Source organism: Dermacentor albipictus, chromosome 1 (genome assembly GCF_038994185.2).
Source record: "Dermacentor albipictus isolate Rhodes 1998 colony chromosome 1, USDA_Dalb.pri_finalv2, whole genome shotgun sequence".
NCBI lineage: Eukaryota > Metazoa > Arthropoda > Arachnida > Ixodida > Ixodidae > Dermacentor > Dermacentor albipictus.
In genome coordinates, this window is record NC_091821.1 from 173,112,402 (window position 1) to 173,139,483 (window position 27,082).

At 47.0% G+C, this 27,082-nt stretch overlaps 1 protein-coding gene and 1 long non-coding RNA gene across 4 annotated transcripts in view; one reads left to right on the forward strand and one right to left on the reverse strand.

Moving 5' to 3' along the window:
- Dip-B (Dipeptidase B) overlaps positions 1-26,328 on the forward strand; it is a 54,508-nt gene extending 28,180 nt beyond the window's left edge. For all 3 annotated transcript variants that reach the window (XM_070529510.1, XM_070529508.1, XM_070529514.1), the window contains exons 2-16: positions 1,849-1,992; positions 7,760-7,901; positions 9,247-9,315; positions 9,380-9,462; positions 9,673-9,784; positions 10,413-10,543; positions 10,678-10,853; positions 11,776-11,861; positions 13,523-13,627; positions 16,198-16,273; positions 20,180-20,298; positions 21,373-21,456; positions 21,517-21,624; positions 25,369-25,500; positions 25,939-26,328. In XM_070529510.1, coding sequence (XP_070385611.1) covers positions 1,976-1,992; positions 7,760-7,901; positions 9,247-9,315; positions 9,380-9,462; positions 9,673-9,784; positions 10,413-10,543; positions 10,678-10,853; positions 11,776-11,861; positions 13,523-13,627; positions 16,198-16,273; positions 20,180-20,298; positions 21,373-21,456; positions 21,517-21,624; positions 25,369-25,500; positions 25,939-26,067 — 1,569 coding nt within the window. In that variant the 5' untranslated portion in view covers positions 1,849-1,975 and the 3' untranslated portion in view covers positions 26,068-26,328. The remainder of the gene's footprint in view (positions 1-1,848; positions 1,993-7,759; positions 7,902-9,246; positions 9,316-9,379; positions 9,463-9,672; positions 9,785-10,412; positions 10,544-10,677; positions 10,854-11,775; positions 11,862-13,522; positions 13,628-16,197; positions 16,274-20,179; positions 20,299-21,372; positions 21,457-21,516; positions 21,625-25,368; positions 25,501-25,938) is intronic.
- LOC139052421 (uncharacterized) lies at positions 17,339-20,171 on the reverse strand. The gene is made up of 2 exons (XR_011509896.1): positions 18,648-20,171; positions 17,339-17,471 (listed from the first exon to the last, which is right to left on the reverse strand). It is a non-coding gene; the product is annotated as an uncharacterized lncRNA (long non-coding RNA).
- Positions 26,329-27,082: the final 754 nt, after the last annotated feature.

The following is a 27,082-nucleotide window of genomic DNA, read 5'->3' on the forward strand; positions in this document are numbered from 1 at the left end:
GTCAGAAATCTGGTCTCGTGGAGGGAACTGGTGCGGCCTGTAATTTTTTTTGTTTATTTGCTGTCTTGCTTTTTCTTTTTTAATTGTTTAATATTTTTCATAAGCATTAAGTATCCTAGTATTTATAGGATTTTTTCCATTTTTTTGAGTAATATTTACAGTAAAATAATCTTTTATAATTCAATGTTTGGTAAATTTTTCATTATCAAATTAATCAACTTGTAGCTCAGCTCTTTGAACATAATAATGAGATTGACTGGCAAAAACGTAAAGCTTATAAATATCGCTGAACTAATTGATAATCCAACAACTATAATGACTATAAACAAACGCTTCTATTTACTCGCGCTTTGGCGCCACAGGATGACCAATGAAGAGAAACGTGCCGTGGAATAATTTACATAATTTATCCGTCTCTTAAAGTAATATTTGTTAGTGTTGCGCGTCGAATATTTTAACCCGATTTATCGCCTTTGGTCGTTTATTTGGTTGTGTTAGTTTACATGAGAGCATTAAAGAAAGAGTGTGTTAAACAAGACATTTTCGACTTAGTAGGTGAAAGAAGAAAACAAAAATTGCGGTTTTACGCGCCAAAACCGCTGTCTGATTACGAGGCACGCCGTATAGTGGCGGATTCCAGATCAGTTTTGACCAGCTAGGTTTCTTTAACGTGCACCGAATGCACTCGACACCGTGGAGGAAGTGGCCTTTACAAAATCAATTTCTATATAACTTTCAGTAATAATAACATACAAAAATGTCTACGTAGCATTCCTCACTGAACAGTGAGTGCAGTGCTCATATTGTTCATTGCCCCCGAGTCATCGATGCGACCAAGCGTTCACACTGTAGCTCGTCAGTTTGCAGTTTTTAAGATCGCATTTTGCGAGAGTGCTGCGAGAAAGGTAACTGCGCTCGACACATTTTCGGGGACAGGAGGATGAACACGGAAGGCACGTCGATCATCGGGCACATGCACGCGATGCACGCTTGGAGGATTAAGTCACGTGCCTGCTAACAATTTTCATGGTTAAAAAAAGTTAACTGGGATTAAAGGTTAATCGTAAGTTCCCAGTGATTTCCAAAGTCAGGTTGGTAGGCTATTTGGTTGGCATTCGTGGTAACACAGTGCAGCGCGAGTGGACAAAGTCAGAGAAGCGCTGTGTGTGTCAACTTCGCTGTTCCCGTCCAGTCGCGCTGCGCTGTGTTATCGTCGATTTCCAGTTTTTCTTTTTTTTTTGGGGGGGGGGGGCAGCAGACGGAAGCTCGTAAAGCACGTGCTTGCCTGTACGCGTTGTAAATAATATCCCCTTACACGTGCAGGCACCAGATTTCACGGTGCTTGTCTCCTCTCTCTGCGCCCCGCTTGATTTTGCGCTGGTAACGTGGAATCACGAATGCACGTGTTGGTTCGTAATTTTCCTTCATTCCATTCGATTGCCGCTTCGCGCATATTAACTGCACAGCCTTTCCTCCTCAACTCTCTCAGTCGTCGACGTCATCGTATTTTTCTTTCGTCTCCACCTGGAACACGTCCTACCGGCGGCACGTGCCCATGGAACAAACGCTCGGCGAGGAACGCGATCGAAGCACCCATTGCGTCTTCAACCCCGCGTAAATGTGCGGTATACAGTGCATCGGCATGGCGAACCCAGTTAGTGGTAACGTAACCACGTTTCCCTGCGCGCGTTTTCGCGGTGCGCGTGCCGTGAAGGAAGCCCACGATTGTTCGACTCCCCGCGCAGTGCCTCGCTGTGCGCGCAGCCGGTGTTTCCTCAGCTCGCCGCGGGGACGTCGACGAGCGGTGCTGCTGACGGGGAGAGTGCAAGGGCGGCTCGTTTTGCGCAGGACGCCGGATCTCCGCCAAGTGGACGTCATCTGGCAACCACGCTTCGTCAGCGAATCCTCGTCCGGACTTGATTGAGACCAGGAGCTACAGCGGCCGCCCATCCAGGCCCACCCGCTAACGGAAGCCATGGCCGACTCTGCCCAGTACGTCACTGCTCACTTGAGTATCGCTCTTCCCTGTGTTGTATTCTATGTATACCATAAGGGCCGTTGTATGTGGCGACGACAAATAACCATTTGTGGTCGCCCAGTGCGCCGATCTGGCGTTTTTTTCCTAGCGTCACACTACGTTTGTATACTGTGCGAACAAAAAGGTATATATATATATATATATATATATATATATATATATATATATATATATATAAATTCTTCAGGCTACCTTTCAAACGTAAAGAACTTGATCGATGCCACAAGGTAAACAACAATTATTTAATTTCAAGTTTAGACTAACAACTTCAACGGTTTGAAGTATCTGAGAACGACCGGGCACGCAGCCTGCTTTCTTCACTACCAGTGCTGAAGGCTATTTTCTTGTAAGCCCTGATGAGGATCGGTCCACCGGTCGAAACTGTTGAAATTAAATACTTCTGCAACAGTTTCGACCGGTGGACCGGTCTTCATCAGGGTTTACAAAAAGTGCCACTTCGGTACCCGTAATAAACACCTCAGACAGCGTGGTTGGCCGTTAACAAATAAGGTAACAAATAAGGAAAGAAGTTTGGAGGTGGGGGGGGGGAGGGGAGAGGGGGGTACAAGCGTTGGCGTGTTTTCAAAGCATTTAGCTGAACTGGAGCGCCGGCGTACTTGTACAGTGGTATTGCAACTTACACGTCACACTGCAAGAAGGACGTACAAACATGCTTGCATTTCCTCCTATTTTCCGTATTCACCACTAAGAGGGGAAAACTTTTTTTTTTTTTCGTCGTACGATAACACAACTGAAGGCAGTCAATGTGGACACTGCCCGCGAGAAACGCATATGTCGTCTGCTCCTCGTACCGGGCTGCGATCGTACGACGATGTCGGCAACGTCATGCGTCTGATGCGGTTTGCACAATGCACCGAGTGTGCCCCGATTGCATTACCGTGGTAGACGCGTAGCGCTTCCGCTATACCCCGGTCGCTTCGCCGCTGCGAGCTGTTCCCCTTGTTTGTGGTCGCGCGACGCAGCACGGCGGCCACCAACCTCGCGAAATGAATGTGCGGCGGCCACAGCCAGCTCTTGACAACATTGCTTTCCGGAATGCCGAGAGCGAAACCGGTTCGTCCGTCTCGCGCCTTTCCCCTCCGAGCACCGAAGTGGGGGGGGTGTCGCGAGGACGGAGAACACCTGCGCGCGCGGCGTCGCATGGCCGCTGCGACAGGGCTTTCTCTTCCCTCGTCGCCGGAACACGGCTACTTGACGGAAACTACATCCAGTGGCTGTGGCGGGAGTCCTTACCTACCGAAAGACGTTGCATTCAATGCTGAAGGCCCTGCAACTAGGACATCCGTAAACTCAAGAAAAAAGAAAAAAGAGAGAAATACGAACTGTAGAAGTGTAAAACGCGTCAGATGGAAGAATGTACAAAGTTGCTTTGGCACGAAAGGAGGGTTCGTGAGTTGCTTTGTGTTGTCACGTTTTTGACGCGATTAGATCTAGCTTGGTGATACCACCTATTTGACGCCACGAAAGACAGGCACGTGTACCCACCTACAGTAAATTTCTTTGGAGCATTCGACCGGGCTGGAGCAGCTGGGCAGAGGTTGTCGGCCTTTCTGCGGGCTCCTTCGCGTGCGCTATTGTGATGTCACGGACGCGTGCGCGGTCAGAGAATAAATAAATAACAGAAGGGAAGCTTTATGGGTTGGTACGCATGCGTTTCCTGGCTTGCTGATTTGATTACGATTCATCTCTTAATCATTAGATTTGTTTTTGTTTTTCTGAAGGAAGGAAATGTCTTGTGGCAGAAACGTTACGTGCGAAGTCTTTTACCATCTTCGATCCATCTCAAAATACTAATGGATAAAAAAAGAATGCCATATTTCATTTATTTATTTATAACAAACCTTACAAGGTCCCTACATGGGGATTGAGTAAGAGGGGCATAGAATCAAGTAAGTACATACAGTCTAGTAACAGTAATAATAATAAAAAAATGAATAGCAACTTCCCAGAATATTTACGGCAGAAGAGAAAAAATGAAAAGGGCACCGTGGGCGCAATTTACATGCTACAAATTGCAAGTGTATTTATGTCACAAGAGAGAGAGAGAAACATTGCCAGTAATAGGTACATTGTATTTGACTACAAAATTTACGTACTTTATTGCAATCTCTACTCATTGTAGTTCTGCGTACACATGCATCCGACGTGTCGCTCTCTTTGCTTTTTTTTTATTTCGCTCAGCGTTTCGGCGGTAAATCAAATTGAGCTCATTTAAGCGTGTTCTTACGTCTTAGAGAAGTACGTATACGCGAGACGCTGATCATAAGTGTGGTCGCCTGGTAACTCCTGATGAGAAGAATGTTTCTATCACTGTTTCACCTCACCCTAATAGGATCCGGAAACTCACGCGGTGCGTTGAAAGGAACCCGAAATCGTCCACGCAGGCGCCCGTTTTAATTGGGCTCAGCGCTGGCGAGCGCTCAACCATTAGTTTCTTTGATGTGCGCGCCTTCATCACGCGAGAGATGAATTAGCCTCGCTATGTTTTTCCCTCGCCATTCTGGCAAACTCGGATATTTATCTTTACAGCATTATGCGAGTAGCCGAGAAAGACAAGAGAACAATTGAAGCGACACATTTAGCTGCAGCGCTGGGTTTTTGTTCTGCCGCGCGCCATCCTCGACCAATTAGCCATGTCTCAGATCATATTTCAAAGTTTGTTAAGTTGAGTTTGTTGCAAATTTGACCGTAATTAGTAGACATGCATGTAAACGGCATTTCTTTAAACATGTATACGAGCTTCGTCTCGGTAGCATTTCCAACGAAAGACCAGGTCAGTTAGTAGGCCGGTTTGTGTTTTGTCGGCAAGGTGCTTTGCGAAATATGAAAGCAAGGAGACGCGCGGGCAAGCAAAGCGTAATATATATATATATATATATATATATATATATACTTGTTTGCCTTTTTGTTGCAAAAGTTTTATGACCCTATCTTTACAAATACTCTACGCAGTTGCATATCGCATGTAGGGTCTAGCATATATTCGGATAACGGCTATACAAAGGCGAGAAAGGAGTGTTTGAAAACGTCGCTGTTGACTTTTCGCCTGAGTACATGCTACTTGGCTTTGAAAGCAATTTTATCGCACACCATGGCTTGCAACTAGCCGAATAGATTAATGCAGATGTCAGGAGAACAAGTCGTTTTTCCCGGAAATTTGCAAACATTACTTTTTAACGACGTGCAGCAAACACAAACGCACTCAACTACACGTTGGAATGACACACATGGCGCAAGAAACGTCTAGTTCAGTTCTGCAGAAACGGGCATGTAATTAAAGTAACTGTTTGTGGTTGAGTCCGTAGACAGCGATGCTTTCCTTGCAGCGCTCGTAAGGCCAACCGTTTGAGGAACTTCCTTGAGTGAAAACTGTGAATGTATAGCCCCTCTAACGGAAGCTTTAGAAACACGGAGGCCGAAAGTGAGACGTTCACTGCATGAGTTGCAGACATAGAATGTAGAGTGCTTCCCTCAAGTTCCGACATGCGTGCCTAGGTCGCTAGAAAGTTTATAAGTTCTTGTAGTTTCAATGTTCCGACGCTTCTGTGAATGTGTGCGTTGGCTAACGGATGTGTATGTTCTCAGAGGTATGGACGAGAGTTTCCAGCTTGCCGTCGCGTTAAACGAAGGCATTCGCGGACCAGCATAGCGACACTGCGAGTCAGTACTTCAGATAAAATTTTCACAATGGAAGCGTTATCTTCCGCAAAGTACGTGATAAGGGCCTGTGTCACATTTTGTGCTGTCGCTACGCGTTTTCGCCGAAAGCGATGGGCCTGCGGTCTCGTCACTCAACTCGTGACGGCTGACTGGAGTGGTAACCTGGAGTGATAATCCACATACGTGGTGTGTCCGGATATGCGATATACAGGCCGCCTCCCCTAGACGCTCTTGTGCGAGACAATAGCCCAAGCGACGCCGGCAGACTTCAGATATCAGTTGGCGTCCAGCTGGCAAATTCCAACAGTTATTTTTTTTAATGATCTCTAGTACATATGCGGCACGTGGAGTAGGTATTTTCAGCCGTCGGAGTATACAGCCATGGCGTATACATTTCTCGTATACGTTTCTAGACGTCGAGAAATTGGGGAGAGAATCTGATTGAAACCTTTTCAAATACGCGAAGGCAGTTCTTGTTTGAGCTCGCGTCCGACAATCACCACACCAGCGAGGCGAGAGCCAAGGCCACAGCTCATCGTGAAACCTGTCTTACGCGTAGAAACGTTGCGAATTGGGTATACTCGGTTTATTCGCAGATTACGGGAGCATTATTAACAATAACTTCATGAAACGTGAGCGAGGCCTGTTTGTCACCCGTGAAAGCCAAATTTTTCGCTGTGTTGTGTACGACACTCAGAACTGCTCTGCTGCATACCACGAGCACGCGGTGCCTTCTTGCAGCGAGCAGCTACCACGTTTGAGTGAGATACGGAATCCCGCTCCGTGCGGCAATGCAAGTGCAGATGAAAGGAACTGCAGAATAATAGGGCCCAGCTCAGCGTCGAGCAATCGACACGCGGGCGTGGCGCTGCGTTCCGCCGTGCGACCCAACCTTCTTTCTTGCGGGTGTACGATGTACCGCAGCTCTCGCTACCTGATGGCCCGTAACCATGAATGACTCGTAATTTACTTAACATTTGTAAATCGTCGCTTTTAATATGGTGCTGGACGCTCGCGCCGGTGGCATTGAGGCTATACAAATTTAATGACCATGCGAGAACTAAGACCCCACCTTGCGTGATTCTATTGGTGCAGACGGTATAAACAAGTGACATTTAGGATTTAGAAACATTGATTTAACGTACTTGTTAATATGTAGGGCAGAGTACCTGCGGTCCGCTTTTAATGGGAACACGTGAGCGAGGGACGTAAGCGAATATTCCTTTGTAATAAATTCGGCATTTACTCTGAAAAGCATCAGGCTTTGCTGCAGGCAACTTGAGGCTGGTAGCTGTGGGTCTTCTTTGTGTATACGTGCTTGTGCAGTACATTGACACCGCTTCCGCCGGCACCTTCAGCTGGAACGCCTACTACTTTGTCAGCTGCGCTCCGGCGCGTTTTCCCTAGGCCCTCACCTTTGGACCGCATTGTACGTGTAGTCGTGGCCGACGCAGCAGTATGGGGTTTCCACTTTTCCGCAGCGCGGCGGAGATTGCATTAAAACAGCCGCTGGAAGACCCTGTGAGATCGGAACACGTACTTTCTTGCTGGCGCACTGTTCAAGCAGAGCATCTGCAGACACAATCGTTGCCTCTGCAGAGCACCGACCCTCTCAAATTTCCCCTTTCTTCTCACCCCCGCACACCGCGCAGTAAGCGCAGCGTAGCACAGCGTGAACGACTGAAGGATTAGCTGCAAATGTAAGGATGCCTCTCATCCGGGGTCTACGCGTTAGTCGCGGAAAATGTGGTCCCAAAGTATTTGATCGATATAAGTAAATCGGTCGCGCTTATGCGGTGCCGGTCGTTGCACTAATTATAGCCAGCCGCCATACTCGCTCACACAATTATATGGACGGACGTGGAGAGGGAAGCGGGGGATCAGCGCCCGGGTGTTTCCGCCGCTTAACCCGCAGCCCTAGTTCCACTTCCTTCGCCTTCTTCCTGGCTCGGCGGCGGGCAGCCTGCCGACGGCCGGGGCGTCGTCACTTGGCAGCAGCTGGTCGCAACGTCGCGCAATGACTGCGGCCACCCCTTGCAGGCTCCTGTTCCCCGTCAGCGTGGAGAGCGCGGAAAGCGCCGAGTTCGACAGCGTGGTCATCGTCGGCACGGGCTTGGACGCCACGCACCTGCAGGGTGGCATCCTCGACAAGTACCGCGAGCCACTCCTCGCGCATAGGCAGGCGAGTCACTCTTGCGGATGTGCTTATGACTTCTCAGGCACGCGAGATCTGGAGCCAGCGACTCCGTAACTGTGAATGGCGTGGAGGGCGACGAAGTGTTCCTCGTTTGAACATGGTACAAAGTATAGGTACACGAGATTACAATGTGCTCAACTGACGTCAAATCTTTCGCGAAGGAATCGACGTTTTGTTGAGTGGGCAGTTGCGACTCTCAACACTTTACTCTGCTGTCTTGAAGGCACAATGGACGAACGTTGACTGCAATGTTATGGGCATGAGTTCAATCGTAAAGTGTTTAAAACCAGGGCAGTCTCCCAGGGACTCCGTGTTAGCAGGGTTGACGTCATTGTATACAATGCAAAACTGTTCAAACAGGTCGTGTATAAGAGAACACGTGAAAAAAAAAAGAATAGAGCTGTAGAAATGTGACACCAGCGTGTTTGTGTGCGCCCTCGTTATTGGGCCTGTCATGGCTTAATGATTGTAACGACCGATGGAGCTGCAGGAGGATTTACCAGCGCCGTCTCGTGCTTCAAGTCAAAACGAGCACACGTCTGAAACGACAGTTTTTGTTAACACGTGTTTTCTCGTTCCATTTATTTTGACTGGGCGTTTTAATTAAGCGCGCGCACTAATTTTGTTTCAGTTGCTGCGCAGCCAGCCGGTCGTTAGCGCTGATTTGAGCGAACTCGTTTCGCGATGTTTGAACGTTTCTATACCTTCCGTTCTGCCCGTATCCGTCCTTGTCGCAATTCGCGAGCCTTTCGTGGGGGAAAAAAAAAAGAACACCTCGATTGCGGCCTTTGCCTTGCAAGCTTTTTGGATCGTTAAAAGAGTTGGAAATGAGTGGAATGTCGATTTGGTCGTTCCTCGCAATATTTCGCTGTCGCATGTTAATCGACGGAGCCTAAGGCCGATGGAATGATTATACGAAATGTTTGCGCTCTTTATCGGCGTGAGTCGCAGAGGACATTTGGGGGTTAAAAAACTCCGTAAGTATCCGAACATGTACCTAGGCGTGGGCAGCACGACCCGGATGAAAGACAAAAGGAAGTACTACATGCGAGCGCTCGTATCGTGCACTTCCTTTTAGTCTTTCGTCCGGGTTGCGCTGCCCACCCCTATAGGAACACGTTCGATACCCAACTCGCCCAGCTTGCCGTGTTAATTAAGTATCCGAGATGCTGATCTGGGAGATTGAGAAAAGTTTTTTCTTTCCTTTTCTTTCTTTTTCTTTGAGCATAATGCCTGTGTTTTATCAGCGCACAAAACTTTGTAGCCTATCTGTTATTGATTCGTTGTCCTAAAATCATGTCTTTCGTGTGCTTTCGTCTTCATCCTGTAGGTTGACCAAAAAGCCGAAGAAGAGGTGTTTGTTCTGAGCCTGCCGGAAAAATATCCCATCAAACGCCTTGTAAGTTTTCTTGCTTGTAAAAAGTCCAGAGTCCAGTGCACGATCGCCGCTTTCTCTTGCCCAGGTCTTTTCTCCGACCGGGCCCCTGAACCGAGACTACGACGACGTACGTTGCTTCGCCGACGCTGCCTGCAAAGGTGTCAAAAGGTCTGCGCAAATTCTCGGCACTTTTCATGCGGCCTCGCGAATGCAAAAGGTTTTAGTGCTCAAATTGCACTACCTTGATGCCATCGGGGGCCCTATTTTCAGCGTCAAGCAGTTACAGTAATCTGTGCTGTAGGGGGTAGCGAAAGATTACTCGAAAAATACTAACTGTATAGTGCAACCAGCGGCACTGACGAACGTGATTTGGCGCAGGGCCACGGCTGCGGGCAGCACCAGGCCTCTCGTGGTTCTTCCAGCCAAACACGGCAACTTCACCAGCTATGACGTGGCCACGGTCCTCGGCACCCTGCACGGACTCTACGTGGTGAGCGCAATGTGCCCGATATCGCAGTGCTGTTTGGTGCTGTACAGGGTGTTCTTTTTTTGGCTGCACCAAATTTTTTAAATTAGAAAAATGTAAAACACGCAATGTTTTTACCATTCGAGTGTACGGGTTGGAAGCCTACAAATACAAAGCAATTTCCGCACTCACTTGCGCAATTAGCGAAGTTACGGTATTTAACTTTCTAATTAATAACAGTAGGTGGCTACAGCAAATGAGTACTTTGGGGCCCGTCCTCGACACTACCTATCTCAACGATCAAATTTTGAATAGAGGAGTTCATGTGGGAACTACGCGAACAATTAGTTCCCCTTGGAAGGCTCCTTGAAACCTAAACTAGCTGGCAAAAGAGTGCCTATGTAGTCGATGTCTGTCTATTGCTCTATATCTAAAGGCTGCTAATCCGTAAACTCGAATGGCAAACATAACATTATTGTAATTTAAATTTTTCTAATTTTAAAAATTTGGTGCAGATAAAAAAAGAACAACACCCTATATATTGAGGACGCCGGTTAGCGCTTGCCACTCGATGTTTTATTATTGTCAAATTCATTAGCAAGCTGATTGACGTTCCATCGTCCGCTCCACAATGCTGCCGTTTCACCCGCAGCCCTTGGAGATCCGGGAGGATGTTCCGAGCCGAAAGCAGAAAGTTACTCGGCTGGGCTTTGCCAACTTCCCAGCAACGGTGCCGAACCGCGACAAGGCCTTCGCGCTTGCGTTGGCCATCGAGCGAGCCAGGTAAACGCTGCTTGTGATGCGCTCGCTAGTAATTGAAGAAAAGCCGTCCTCGGGTCAGTGGCATACTTGCATCACTGAAAGAAGTGCGGTTTCTCGGGGTGAGCGCTGGGACCTTAGCAGGCGCCGTTGCGCAGGATCGTCTGCCGGGACATCGGCGGCAGCGACCCCGAGCGTATGGCGGCGCCGCGCGTGGCCGAGTACGTGCAGCACGTGTTCAAGAATTCACCGGTCAACGTGGAGGTGATCGCGGACGACGCCCGCATCCTCAAGGAGTACCCGTTGTTGGCCGCCGTCAACAGGGCAGCGCGAGGTGCGTAGTACACGGCGCGCGGTACTCTGTTTCCGCCTTGGCCATCCGTCGGCCGACTGATTTTATTCGAACGAGACGTAATCTACGAAAGCGTGTTGCTGCGTTGAGCTAACCGATTCACCTTAGGCGGCGCGGGAACGGTGCAAGAAACGAGGTCGGAGACAAGAAAGGCACCACTCGAGCTGTTTTGGCTTACTGCGTCGCGCAATAAGTAACTTGAAAGAGCGTATACGTTTGGGCATGTTGGTATTCCATAACTTTTAGGTTTTTAGCGCACGAAAAAGGGACCAGAGACAGAGGTCCGAGTCGTACCTCTGTCTCTCGTCCCTTTTTCGTGCGCTAAAAACCTAAAAGCAATAAGTTCCATAATAACGTGAGGTTTTCACAACATGACGTCAAATTATTGAACACTGCGAAAGCAAGAAAGTATAATGAAAGGAAAGAAGGGAAGCAGAGGATTAGCGACGGTAAGCTCAAGAAAAATGCTATAGTTAACAATACTCTCCTTCCCTCCTTTTCCTTTTTTTCAGTATTAACTTTTTCCTTTCGGGTGTTTCGATAATCTGACGTGAAAAATTAAGTTATGGGGTTTTACGTGCCGAAATCACGACCTGATTATCATACAGACCGTAGTGGCGGACTCCGGATTAATTTCGACAACATGGAGTTCTTTAACGTGCACCCTGTGCACGGTACACGGACGTTTTTGCATTTCTCCCCCATCTAAATGCAGCCGCCGCACTCGGGATTTGATCCCGCGACCTCGTGCCACGCCTTCCGAGACTTGATGGAAGCGACCAGTGTATCGCCTCGTTACACTGCTCATGCTTTTCGTCTTGTGGGCGTTCTTTTCGAAGTATGCACAGTCTGCAGATGTGTTCCAAATGCATTGGAGATTAATTTCTTTTTGCGTTTGTTTCAGGTGTTTCAAGGCATCAGTGCAGGATGATACACCTCACTTACACCCCCGATGGGCCGATCAAGAAAACGTTGTTCTTCGTGGGAAAGGTGAGAATCAGTGGGCATATATAATTTACTGCTCACGCAACTTTCGCTATAAGCAAAAACGAAACACGGTGCTGTACTTCTGCTTTCATCTATTTCAATACTGTTGGTCTCTGGAGAGCCATATTTATCTTAGTCTTAAGTGTACGCAGTAAACTGCTGTTAAAACGCAACACAGCGTTCCGCTTACTTTTTGTGCCGCCTGTGCATCGTGCGTGAGACATAAGTACACTGAGTCAGCACGGTCAGTTATGCTTAGACGGGCGTGCACAGCACAAACAATTCTGATGTCAAAGCTCCTTGCTAGATGTCTGTGTCTCAGCCGCGTGCCATGGAACCTCAAGGAGGAGGGCTCGCTCTTATCGGGGTCGTTTGATGTTGTAATAGCAACAACGGCATCATGCACTCCAATATTCCTGCCGCTTTTAACATATATCCCATCACACCTCCTGCTCCATCGTGCAACACACGCTTTCCCATATTTTACTGTTCCTCATGTCGGAGACGGAGCGCTGCTTCCTTGTGTCTACGTTCTGTACTCGTCTTGCTTTGTTGCGATAGCATTTGTGTAGACACTCCAGGTAAATTTTCGGCGTCGGGTCGCCGTGATGTTCCAGGTGATTTCAATGTTCCAGGTTCCAGGTGTTCCAATGGGTAATTGGTGGAGCTGTTGTTTCCCATCTAACTCATACTAACTTCTACCCACCAATGGGGAATTAGTCATGAAATGGATTTTTCCAAGTTATAACCACAAGTAAACTCTCAGGACGTATGTAGAGTAAGTGCTGTTGAAGGGTGAAATTACATGTTAAAATGAAATAAACGAGAAGAAAGGGGGTTAACCGAGGGTCCCGTTCTTTTATTAGTCATATCATAAGAAGCCAACAAACACTGACACCAAGGACAACATAGGGGAAATTACTTGTGTTTAATAAATGAAGTAAAGAAACGATAAATTAATGGAAATTAAAGTGGATGAAAAAAACAACTTGCCGCAGGTGGGAACCGAACCCACAACCTTCGCATTTCCTTCGCAACCTTCCCACCTGCGGCAAGTTGTTTTTTCATGCACTCTAATTTCCATTAATTTATCGTTTCTTTATTTCATTTATTAAGCACAAGTAATATCCCCTATGTTGTCCTTGGTGTCAGTGTTTGTTGGCTTCTTATGATATGTTAAAATGAAAGTAATAATATAGGACGACTCAATAATTAATAATTGAAAAGCACACACACACGAAAGGGAAATATACAAATTTAACGGGGCATTCGGTTGGACTCTATGAGAAATTCCTGGACTGCGAAGCAAAAATCCCTGTGGCTCAATCCCAAAGTAGAGGCCCCACCAAACGAAAGAGTCCGAGCGCAACGCTAAATCTCGCTGTCGCTTTTCTGGCGAAGCTGCCACTTTCTTTTTTAGTAATAATGGCTTTTCAGCTAGCTGATATATATATGCAGATTGTAGTGCACGGCTTACCTTATGGTTACTTTACCTTACCAATGTTGATTATGCACTTTACCAAGTGCATAATCAACATTGTCCGGCATTTAATAGCTACTATCTCATCGTCAGCTTCGTACCCTTTCTCAGCGTGTAGTCAGGTGCACTTCCCGCGACATCTTTCTTGACGCTGTGACTGACGACTGGGCGTGTTGCTTCCCAGGGCGTGACATACGACACTGGCGGCGCCGACGTCAAAGCCGGTGGCCACATGGCCGGCATGCATCGCGACAAGTGCGGCGCCGCGGCCGTGGCCGGCTTCTTCAAGGTAAGCCTCCCCAGAACCGTGGTGACGTCGCACTGCGTGCTTCGCCCGATGGACGAGGCGATCGGCAGCGCCGAATCGAAGCGGTAGCAGCGCTTGGCATCAGCTAGCGCCTCCGCTCAAACGCGGTCGCTCGCCTGAAAAGTCGGTACGGCCCGTGGAAGAGTTGAAGTGCAGTTTGCCTACTGTATGATGTTATTCTAACGTCCGTATTACGGCTAAAAAACGAACGATGCATGTATTAAATAGCCAGAAAGAACTTCAACAGCAAATTTCTGACTTGGTAAGCACATTCATCATCATTTCATTTTAGTCCGCCTCCACTTACGCCTAACTTGCGTCAGCCGACCACCACCCTCTCCCTGCAAATTTCCTGATTTCTTGGCGGCGACCGACCTTGTCAGTTCCAGGAGCCAGCAGTCTGTACGTCCAACAACGGTGCACATTTTTTAAAAATCCTACCATGTCGCGATTTGCAACAAGGTCCAGTAATTGCCTAGGTAACACGGCTGATGTAGGTACGCGAAACGGTTAGGGCCTACGATTGAAATAAAACCACGACAAAAACGAAGCCGCCTTTATATTAATGAAAATGCAGCAGAAGACGAAAGAGAAGAATCTGCAACATAGCTGTCAAGCATTAAAGGAAGGAAATCTCATTTATTGATTGTTATTTAGCAGGGGAAAAAAATGAAAATGTCGAGACTGTTCTGCTTAATTCAGGGTGATTTGTAACCCTAGGTAAGCATGTTTCATCTTTCGTGACCTGCCCAACTACGTTTCTCCTTCTTAACCTCGAGTAGAATAACAGCTACACTCGTTTGCACTCTGATCCGTAGTTTATGCTGTCGTGTTAACTTTACGCCTATCATTTCCCGTTCCGTATCTCGTTGCGCAGTCCTTACAAGTTCCTTTGTTAGCCTTTAATTTTAGGCCGTACAGATTTGCATTCGCTAATGTACTTTTCAGTGATTTCGGTAAGCTGCTCTTCATGATCAGTGAGTGGCTTCCTATGCGCTTCAACCCATGTTTATTCGTCTGCAGGTTTCTTTCTCATTATCCGGATCCCCACATGGATGATAACTTGGCCTAGATAAATGTATACGCCTTCCCGGCTTCAGGAGTTTGACTACTAATTACGAATGCTTGTTCCCTCGCCAGGCGGTTGAATGCAAGCACTTTTGAATATCTTTGAGGCTCATTTGTTTACTGAAGTAACGCAAATAGATTTGCCCCAAGCATGTACAGAAGTAGTTACGGGTTATATTACGCTCAGGACACGACCTCTTATTTCAAGCGGGACTGGAATAAATTAATCATCGTGACGTAATCCGTATATACACGAACATATGAAGCCTCGTGCTTGTGTGCGCCAGTATAAGGTACCGTCAGGCTGGGTGCACAGCCGGTAAGACTTCGCAGTGAGTTTCTTTAGGGGGCTTATTGAGGGCTTCAAGACAGCGTGGCCGCCGATAGTCCGGTTCGTCGTTTTAGCAGCCGGCTGCCATCGGAGCTTTGGTGGTTCACCTGACCTGCGTTACGTAGCATACTCTCATTCGACGTCACACGAAGGGTACTTATTGGCAGGAAATTGAAGCTCGAAAAATAGGCGCAGCGGAGATCAGCGGCAGAAAATAGCACACAAGACATTGAATAATTAATGGCATGCTGTGGCGTAGGGGACGCCCACAGCTACGGTCTGTATGGGGGCGAGCATTATTCCGACAAAAAACAACACCGACTATACAGCTGAAACATTTAACGCTTCCTTCAATACCTTCGCACCGCCGGTCAAGCTTACTTCATGTAGATGATATACAAATTTCACTGAGCAGGGTGGCTCAGTGCCTGTGGCGTTCTGCTGCTGAGCTCATACGAGGTGGCGGGTTCAATTCCCGGCCGTGGCGGCCAGATTTCGATGAAAGGGCGAAATGCACAAAACTCTCTTGTACTTAAATTTAGGCGCACGTTAAAGAACTCCAGGCACTTAAAGTTAATCTGGAGCCCTCCAATACGGCGTCTCTTATAGCTCTAGTGTTGCTTCAAGACTTTACGCATCAATCAGTCAGTCGATAAATCAATTAATTAATTCCACTCTCTGGCCTCCAGTGAGGCCTTTATGATGTATGAATGAGGCCTTTATAATCTCTACCCTTTCTTCCAGATAACAGGTGACTAGCAAGAAGTGATTGTATCCTCATGAAATAAATAGACATTAATGAATCATTGAATCTCACTCAACTTTGACATCGTCTATAGGCTTGTGATGTGCACATTGGAACAAATTGCTGAGGTAGCACTGTCATGTAGCATGGTAGCAATGTGCAGCTGAATCGGTCCTGCTGCATTTTCATGCATCTTTAAGGCGAGAAACAGAAACTATACTGAAATGTATCAGTGCAGGTAAACAACGGGCCCAACTGGGGTAGTGCAGAGTAGGGTGTAACCCCGGGTCGACGCTTGGCCAGCGTCACGACGCGTTAAACCGTCGTTTGCCGGCACTTTATTAAAGTTATCCCTATCCTATCTTAATGGTGTCAGTGATTTCTTGTCTTGCATGTATACTTTCACAGGTGCTGGCCGAGCTTCGTCCCAAAGGTGTCAAAGTGGTCGGTGCTATGGCAATGGTCCGAAACAGCATCGGTTCAGGTGGGCTATCGACGACGCTCTGCGCACCATCCGTGCATTAGTGTTTTGGGCCTTCAGAGTAAATGTATTTAAATGTTACTTGTGATAAATTTTAGGGTTCTTGCACTGTACCCGTACCCTTTATCAAAGGTAATGCTCTGCTAGATGTACAGGATAAACATTTTTAATCGCACATACAGCCGCTTCTCGTACGGGGAAGCATTGCATTAAAAAAAAGTGACGCTTACAACATGTTTAGCACAATGCACGAACGCACGCACACATTAGAGAGATTTAGTTAAGGGGACGCAAGAACTAGGGGCGACGGTACTGCGCATGCGCAGACACTGACGTAAGGGTCTGCGCATGCGCAGTACCGGCGCCCCTAGTTCTTGCGTGCGCAAGCCGCTTGCGTCCCCTAAACCAAAACTCTTATTGACACGTGGACCTTTATCGGGTGAATGCTTTTCACCGTCTAACAAATTTTACCGCTCGGCGCGGGACGCGCCTGCATGTGTCGGAAGTTTCTGGAATGTTATCAATGGTTCTGTCCGCTGTCACCGAACCTTGCGCGACGCGAATGGTGTAGAACTTTCTGGAAGGCACGCGGGTACCAGCGATTGCTCTGGAACGTTCGATGGCTCGTGTACGAGTATAAAAGCCGATGCGCTTGACCGGCAGATCAGACTTTCGACGATCGCCGACTGCGTTCTCCGCTATCGCTGTTCTTTGAGCGCATCTTGCTTTTGAGGGAACATGTTCGCACAATAAAACGCTAGTTTCATCATTCACAGTTTTGCCATAGAGAAAGAAATACAAGAGCAGACACTCCCATAGAACCCAGTGGCCGAATCGATTGCAGCGCACCAAGCCGCCGGCGTTAATACCTGAACCGCACTTCCGGTTTTGTGCGTGCGCGTTTTGAGTGCTAGCTGGCACGCGTCACTCCTGCTGCGCTTTTTTCTTCTACAGCTCAACCGCGCGCGGTCTTCATGCGAAATCGTTTATTAAAATTGATTGTGAACGATCTTTACAAGCCTCCATCGAATATGTGCCACGTGCAATTGCATAAAGACTCAAGACGCCTTGTGAAATGAGGAAATGTTTATTTTATTCTATATAAATGCTCGCTGCGGGCTTTTTGTGCATTCATCCAACGTTGTGGCACCAGGTAAGCAGCAGTATAGTTCCCGTAGGAAGCTCCACCGGACGACGTCAGCTGAAAATAATTTGCAAGCAAGTGTCATTTTGGTATTAACATGTAAGAATAATGCGTGTAGAGACAAAACGCGCGAAAGTGGTGAATGGGTGGCATCACAAACAAAAGCAGTTCGCTTTTAGATACAAGGCGTAGAAAATACCAGACTCATCCCAAACAATACCTTATATTTCCAAGTTTTCCCCTCTTCCCGGACCTTACTTCCTGCACTTTAATAGCACGAATACACGGGCTACCGCTCGTTTCCAGGAGAACTTGGCTACAACTGACGCGATAGTACGCTACGAATACACAGAGGTAGCCACAACACAGGCTCTCAACCAGACCATGCTGGACGCTCGCAGAATTCCTACTCGCACTCAAGACAAATGCGTGGGTGCAAAGCATTTCTGCAGTCGTTCAGAAGACAGAATTTTCGAGTTACAAGTTCCTAGCGTTTGAGCTCCTTGTCATCTTTTTACGCGTTCTGCCGGCGCAAGCAACACACTCCCGTGTTATCTCTCTTGGCAAATGCTCGTCACGTTTTCGACAAGCATGAGTACCGAAAGAAGGCTTACATTGTTGCCGGGCCATAACAATTGTCACACTTAATTGTCGCAGTAATATTCTGAACGCGCCAAACTGTCACCACGGCCGAGCTGCTTTTCGTTGCGTCACGACAGGCGTGGCGAGCGTGCCTCGCAAGTAACAAAAGAAAGTACGGAAAATAATTTTCAACACTTTTGGCCGTCAGAGAAAGCGCCATGAATTTGTCAGTGCATTAAAGCGGGAAACTGCGTACCACGGCCGAGCTGCTTTTCGCTAACCGCGTCACTGCGCCAGGCGCGCCCACTGCGCTTGAAAAGTACCCCAAAAAGTAACGAACTTAGTTACAATAATGTTGGGGGCAGAAAAAGCGCCAAAACTTGTCGCAGTAAGGTTCAGTACACGCGAAACTGCGTCACAGCACTCTGTGCGACTAGCGTGCCCAAAAACTACCGCAATAAGTTAAAATAATATTGGGGCTTATAGAAAGCGTCGCAAACATCTCCCAGTACGATTCATTAATTCAAACGAAATAACTGCGCCACGACGGCTGCGCTGTTTTTCGTTAACTGCGTCACAAGTATATGCCTAGGTGCCGTGGCGTAAGGCTAATTGATTGCAATGCGTCGCAGACTGTCAAAAATTGCTCACCTTGGCGTAGTCCAATAGTGCCGTGGTGCCATGTCGATGTTCATAAGGAACGTAAGAATTCACCGGGAACCCACCAAACCAGGCTAAATCCAAAAATGGAAAAACAAGCAGACGGGTGACCGAACAGGCCAACGCTCAGACGCGCGGCCGGTCTCGCTCGCTTCGGCGGTGTGTCTGACGAATGGCGCATGCGCATCTGGCTTGTCATTCGCCGATTCGTCTGTCGCTAGGCGACGGAAGTAAGCCGCAAAGTGTAATTTATACGCAGATATTTTTGCTTTTGCAAGGAAAGAATTTAAAAAAAAATGAAACAATTTCTGCTTACCTCATTTCACATTCTCTCTTTTTTTTTTCGATGCTCGCGGCAGCAAACGATCGGCGTTAATACTAGCGTGACGTATTTCCTGTTGCCAGTTTTCGCCGAGTGTCTCGCCTCTTCATGTATATCTTTCTCTACGGTTTTGCTGCCTTATTCACCGTCACTACCTCATGACTATATATTTTATGGGGTTATACGGGTTATATAATTATGGGGTTTTACGTGCCAAAACCAGGCACGTGCACCTAAATCTAAGTACACGGGTGTTTTCGCATTTCGCCCCCATCGAAATGCGGCCGCCGTGGCCGGGATTCGATCCCGCGACCTCGTGCTCAGCAGCCCAACACCATAGCCACTGAGCAACCACGGCGGATATATATATATAGAATTAGCGCTCGCTCGTTCGTTCGATCTATTCACGTACATTCATAATGATCGTCGGTGGTTTCTGCATGCTTTTATAAATGTGAAAGCATTTCTGTGCCTACCTACCGAGAAATTGGTCCGTCTGTCACGTGAGACGAATGCAATGGCTCATACCCACGTAAGGCAGAGGCTACAATTGCTCAGCAAAGTGAAGCGAACAGTGCATACTTTCATTTTCATTGATATCACCCATACAACACTCCTAACAGCATACGTTTCAATAAAGAACAAGCCATAAATAAAGAATTGCATGCCCGCTGCACATCCAGGTTGGTAAGGACTGATAAGAGTTGATAAGGGTGGGATCATGTTCGATAAGGTTGATAACGACCGATGACGGTTGATAAGGGTTTATGCTGGCCGAATCAAGTTTTATAACATTGATAATGACACCGTGGCTGCGTGGAGATGGGCAAGTGGCACAATGCTGACGCATACTTAGATAACACCCAGAGGAGTTTCTGTATGATTTTTTTCCTTTTCATTTTCTTTCATTCATTTTCTTTTTTTTTTCACAGACAGTCGAAAAAAGGACTGTCGCTTCATACGAGACTATACAGAAATTGTTTGTTTTATTCTAAAAGGCTTTCTAACAAAGTTTACTATACCATGCTCCTATTTAGTTTATCGTAATGAGCGTTCGCCGAGTGCGCTGTGGACGTGTTTTGTCGTGCTAGGGGCGCTTTCGCGGCCGCTCGTCAATCGCTCGTCCCTGCTTAGTTGGTGACGCAGCTCGCACGCATGTCGCTGTGCAACGATGAACCCCTGGCCGAACTTGCTCGTGCAGAGTGCTACGTGGCCGACGAGATCATTACATCGCGTGCTGGGGTGCGCGTCAGGATTGGAAACACCGACGCCGAAGGACGAATGGCCATGGCGGACGCTGTTTGCGAGTTCAAGGACAAGGTGATGCTCGTCTGCTGTCGATGCGCTTCTCAGTGCGTATAGCACCCTTTGGCGAGTACCTCGGCAATTCCGGTCGCAAAATCGTGACGCGTGACAACTTTCACGTAAGAATGCATAGGGCTCCATAGAAAATACATGGGGTTGGGGTGGGCCAACTTCAATTTGGGACTGGGACAATCTAAATTTGGGGGTGATGTGAGATTGGGGCCAATTAGAAATTTGGTAGTGAGCCAACCTAACTTTGGGCGTAAAGGGCTGTCATCATCATCATCATCATCAGCCTGGTTACGCCCACTGCAGGGCAAAGGCCTCTCCCATACTTCTCCAACAAGCCCGGTCCTGTACTAATTGTGGCCATGCCGTCCCTGCAAACTTCTTAATCTCATCCGCCCACCGAACTTTCTGCCGCCCCCTGCTACGCTTCCCTTCCCTTGGGATCCAGTCCGTAACCCTTAATGACCATCGGTTATCTTCCCTCCTCATTACATGTCCTGCCCATGCCCATTTCTTTTTCTTGATTTCAACTAAGATGTCATTAACACGCGTTTGTTCCCTCACCCAATCTGCTCTTTTCTTATCCCTAAAAGGGCTGTAGGCCAACCTAATTTTGAGGGTGATGTGAGGTCCGGCCAATTCGAATTTGGGGTGATAAAGGGTTGGGCTAGCTTGAAAGTTCAAGGTGAGCCAACATAAATTTGGGGATGATATAGGGGTGGGTCAACCTGATTTCGGGGGTGATATGGGGGTTGACCATCTAAATTTGGAGGTGATATGAGGTAGGACCAACATTAATTTGGGGATGGGCCAACCTCAATTCGTCGGCAGGTCAACTTGAAATTTGGGGTGGGCCAACCTAAATTTGGGGGTGATATGGGGGTAGGCCAACCTGAATTTGCGGGTGATATGGGGGTGGGCCAACTTGAAACTTGGGGGTAGGCCTACTGAAATTTGGGAAACAAAATCAAAAGCCAACAGCCGAGCCAAAGAATGCTGCGTATTAGGACACAATGCTCTGAATGTATGTAGCTTTTGCTTTTCCAGTGCTAAAGTGAAAGCCCTTCGTTGTCATTACAGGCACTCAATGAAGTGAATCCACGTATATTCACCATCGCTACCCTTACGGGACACGCATGCATCGCTGTTGGAGACGGCTATTCGGTAAGTGTCTAGCGCGGGGCTGACTATGCGCGCAACGCTGACCCATGGCTGCTGTTCCAGATCATCATGGATAACGGCCCAGCCTGCTTGAACAACGTGAGCGCTACCGTGAAAGCTGCTGGTGACGAGATCGGAGACTTGTTCGAGGTGTCCACCGTTCGCCGCGAGGTTAGTCCTTAAGTTTTCAGAATTTCTTCGGGCCGCTTCGGAGTGTGTCATATCCACATCCACACAGCGTCTTGATATTATGGCGTAATAATTCTTAATAGCATATGATTCAAGGTATTGTTGTGACATCAGAAATATGGCTTCACAGTGCTATACGTGATGAGAACGTAGTGCGCCCTTCCTATAGATTGTTCCGAAGGGATAGAGTCAGTAGTGGCGGCGGAAAAGTCATTGAAATGAAACACTGAAGCCACTGTTCTATACCAGATAGATGACACTGAAACCTTGCATCTCAAGGTTAAAGTACTTGGTAATACCATCGTTCTGCTTGCTGCTTGCAGAGCACCAGACTCCGATGTCATATTTTTTACTAAATTATATAACTGTGCGCCACAGTTCAGGAAAGGCAAACTAATAGTGGCTGGTGATTTTAAATTTCCAAGCATATCAAAGCTGGCTCTACTTCTCCTAAATATACTAATATGCTCTTTGACCTGATGTTTGGAAGTGACTTTGTACCTGTCGGGGTGGCGCAGTGGTTTTGGTATTCGCTGCTAAACCTGAGGGTGCGGGATCAAATCCCGGCCATGACAGCCATATTTATATGGGGAAGAAACGCAAAACAAAAAAAGAAAACGCCCGTGCATGATGCATTTGGTGCACGTTACAGAACCCCAGGTGGTCGAAGTTAACCGTAAGACCCCCCACTCCGACATAAGCCTCATAATCACATCTTGTTTTTGCCGCGTAAAATTCCAGAGTTTAATTTTTAAATTAACGTGACCTTGTTTAGGTTGTTAATGAACCTACACATTTTGGAGATGGTTCGTGTTCACTTTTAGACCTTGTATTTTTGTCTCGTTCTTTGCGTTGCTTTTCTGTTTCCGTTGTATCGAGACTATTCGATCACAATTTGGTATATGCCACTCTCTCTTCACGTCGAAGCTTCGCACTCTGCGCCTGCTTTTAGAAGCATAAAAAAATTCTTACGCGCGGATGACATTGGCATATTAGATTACCTAGAGGCACGTTTTCTGGTTTTTCATAGTGTGGAACTGGGGCTACTTTGTTGTGAATTAAAGTGTATCTGCCTCTTTCGTATTGACAACTTTGTGTCCGACCAAGTTTTTAAAAAAAGCCAAATTTACTCTGTGGATTAATGGACACGTCACACATCTGAAACGCAAATCAAAGCGAGCGAGAAAGCAGAGTGCCTTTGTCCGACCGCCTGTTTGCTATTCGCCCTGTGCTGTATGAAGCAATCAGCCCTGTCAAATGAATTTTATTTTGATACTACTTCACCGAGATTCATTAGAGATGACACCCAGCGGTGTTGGAATACCCCCAATTTGTGACTACAAGAAACCAGTAAGCAAGATTTGACATAGTAGCGCGACAGTTGACCCGAAGGAAATAGCGCAGCACTTCAACCACCATTTACATAGTGTTTTTTCTAGTGCTTCTCCTGTAGTTAACGGCTCGCACCCTGTTTCTTTGGTATTGAAGGTATGGTATTATATTAAGGTGTCGTAAATATTCTGCTAAGACTGAAAATTAAATCGTCTCCCGGACCTGATGACATACCAGACGCTTTCCTCCGCCGTTATGCCAAGTCACTAGCGAAGTTTCTTGTTGTGATTTTTTACGCGCCCTTTAGTTGCTGTTCTACAAGACTGGAAAATAGCATGTGTGTCGCGCCTGTTTTTAAGAATGGAGACCCTCTTTTAGCAAAAAAATAATCGCCACATTTCAATCATATCTTCTTCATGTAAGATGCTTGAACATATTTTGACCTCGTTCATTAAAAAGTTTCTGGATAACATTCTATCACCCGTACAACAATGGTTTCAGAAAAGGATTATTGACACTCATACAGTTGCCAGCCGTAATTTGTTATTTTGCAGCTTTTGATAAGGCAGGTCAACTAGATTTCATGTTATTAAATTTCTCTAAAGCATACGACTTGGTTTGCCATGTCAAACTGATACGGTAAGTTGAACTTACTAGGCTGGCAAGCTTTCTTGTATCTCAGAAATCCGCTTATTTGTATGGTTGCAGCCAGTATGTTGTTGATTGGTGGGCATCTGAAGTTATTTCAGTTCCATTGTGTTCCCCAGGGCAACATTCTTGGACAGTTTTTTTTTTCTGAACTTTTTTGTAACAACATTGCCAACATAATCGCAGAGCCGGTTGAAATCAGTCTGTTCGTAAACGATTGTATGCTTTTTACTGCGGTAAAAAGAAGTGATGATCAGAGAGTGCATAACGCTGCACTCGATAGAATTATCTCTTGGTGCGACGAATGCGGCATAAGGCCTAATTCTGATAAGGCCGTCATGCTTCGAATAACAAGTAAGAAGAGTCCACAGATACTCTCTTATTCTCTTGGTCCTGATTCTTTGCGCGGAGTGAGTGACTCTCCATACCTAGGCGTAACGCTATGCAAAAATTTGAGTTGGAATACACGCATTTGAAATGTCTGGCACTTCAGCTTAAAAAAAAAAAGACCTTGTTTACATTGTAACAGGCTTAAGGATGCATCCTGTGGGGTCTCCAAACGTGCTCTTGGGAAAAGCAACAACAACAACAACACAGTAGTGTAGACAACCACAAGGGCATTTATTGCATCTTTCAAGCACCAATGCCAGCGAGCGAAATTGCTGCTATTAGGAGATGCCGATGGGCGCGGACGAATCTAAAGCCCGACTCACCGCTTCAGGATATCGAGCGAATATGTTCGCCAAGCCTAATAATCGTTCGCGTGTACGGTCACCCTGAAGCCTCGCGAGACGGTCCCGCAGAGCGTGGTGACCGGCGCGCGACAAGTCCGCGCATTCTGGCGACCCCGAGTACAGTGGCTAGAGTACCCCGAGCCAGAGAGGAACACTCCATTTTGCGCCCGAGTAAACCCGTCGTTAGGTGGTGTTAGCAGCGCTGCACTTGCGCCATCTCGCTTACTATTTTGCAACCACACCGACCGCCGGTGGCGCTTAGCAACGCGAGCAAGCCGCATTATAGGAGATGCGAGAACAACGTTATGCGGGGGGACATCAGGGGGCGCAAGAGAGTTGAGCGTCTCCACGACCTTCGCATGTAATAAATTAGTATATACATCAATTATTAGGCCAAAAGTAGAATATACTTCTGTAGTATGGGACCGCCACATAAGAATTAACATGACGCATTTGAAAAAATTCAGAGGGAGGTTGTCCGCTTTATATTTTCGAAATACGACCGCGAGGATTCCATAGCCAAACTTATGGAGAGCAAATCGATTAGCTAACTGCAAGATGGAAGAAAATTCCTAGGAAATACATTTTTATGTAAATTATTACACCGGATGCTTTCCATCAACGTTAACCTATAGGCTATATATGTTACACCATTATCAACTCGCCAAACGCGTCATACTCATTCGCAATCCCTAACGCCATATATACTTTGTCAGGACTATCCGCTTTGAATGTTCATACTTCCCCAGAACTGTTGTCGACTGTAACAGTTTACCTGAAAATTGCCCTAATTCTGTAGAGCTAATTGAAGGTCGTATCTTGCAACGTGTCATTGCTTGCGTTTGAAAGTGTCTGTCTTGATGTGTGTTATTTCTTTCTCTCTCTCTCTGCTCTGTAGTTATTTCTGCCGCTCCTGCTTGAGCCTTTGTGCATCTTTACTTCAAGATGTTGATTCAGGGCGTGCACGCTGTTGTCGTGTACTCGTGGCAAGCTTATTGTTGCTAATGCGCAGGACTACAATTTCGTGCGAGGCCCATCCGAGTATGAGGACCTGATCCAGTGTAACAACGAGCCGTCGTCGCGTACTCCGCGGGGTCACCAGATGCCGGCAGCTTTCCTCATCAAGGCGTCTGGTCTGGACAAGGTCAGTCTCTCCTTCGCAGCCTTTTTTTTTTTCTTGTCAAATCGCAGGCTATAGGCGGTTCGCTTTCGGCAAACCAGTGTTCAAATATTAACGACATTTAAGTATTTTTCGCTGCATTGTTATTATTTTGTATTGCAATCGATAGAATTGGTATGTGCGCGCAACAGCTGCATCGCATCGCGACGCTGGTACTATATTTTTCCAATTATGTACACTTTCGACGTTGAGTGGCAGTCCGGCACGTATTTTAGCCGCGAAATTTCCCCTCGCCGCCTCAGTGCTTGAGCGGCTAGGAGAAAAAAAAAAAAAAAGAACGGGCCGTGGCGGCTCTGCTTTAATCGCGGTCCGCACGTTGTTTATAATGTCGTGCGCGCGCAAGAAAGAGTGCGGGGAAGTTTGTCCCTTGAACGGGTGTTGTCGTTCTCTGCTGCCGCGCAGCACGGCCTGGATTCCGAGCGACCGCTGTGCTACTCGCACATCGACATCGCCGCCAGCTCGGGACCGTTCCCGGGCGTTCCGACGGGGGCTCCCATTGCGGCTCTCACTCAGGCTTTTCTGCTGGACTGAATCTGCGGGCCGCTTCCCTCGAGTGGCTGCCATCTACTCAACCGTGGAGATTGATTACGCGTACAGGCCAGAGGACGAGATGAGATTGGCCGTTCTTTCTTTCTTTTCTCAGGGTCCGTGATAATTTACAAACTTCACATGCATGCAAAATTTTCATCAAATGTATTTACTCTAGGCAATTGGTCAGATCTGCTTTGTGATCCCTATTTCTGTGTGTATTGATGAAATAAAATGAGTATTGCACCAGCTCTTTGCGAGAAACGTGTTGCACGCACTTTCTTCGCTGCTCTGGAAGTGGCTCCTAGCTGCTGAAGGCATCCCCCCCCACCCCTCTCTTTTGTACGTCACTTGACGCCAATGAGAAATGGAGACTTCAGAAAGCGTGACGCTGCTCTGGTGTCCAACGGGCTGCTTTTCCTGTACGGCGGCAAAGTCAGGAAGAAAAAAAAGGAAAGGGCTAATATAATCTAGTCGTGTCAAAAAGTAAACGTTCTAAACGCGTGCTGTATGTTGCGAGACACAAGTTTCTTTTTATTTATTTATTTGTTTGTTTGTTACATTGCCTACAAGTGCGGCTTCTGAGATCACCAGCGTTTAGGCACATAAGGATGAAATGTTGCTGCCTCTTATGGGCCGCTACAACTATAAGTGAAAAATCCCGTTTGAAGGGAAAAAATTGCGATAGGTAGGTTTAGCGTTGTAATTGAACTCCCGTTCAGAGCCTCTACTCTAGGATTCAGTCACAGAGAGGTTTGCTCTGTTGTCCAGGAATTTCTTGTGGAGTAGAATCGAATGTCTTGTTAAATTTGTACCTTTTTTTCCTTTCTTCGTGTGCTATTTAATTAATGAATATTGATTCTTAATACTATTATCGCTATTTATCCACGTCCCGCCCATATTTTGTGCAGTGTTCTTGCCTTTTTGAACAATCTCAAGCAATTGTAAATGTAGAAAATGTGTTTGTCCGGACACTTAGGCGAAGGCGACTGTCCTGGTCACTCAGGTGACGAATAAT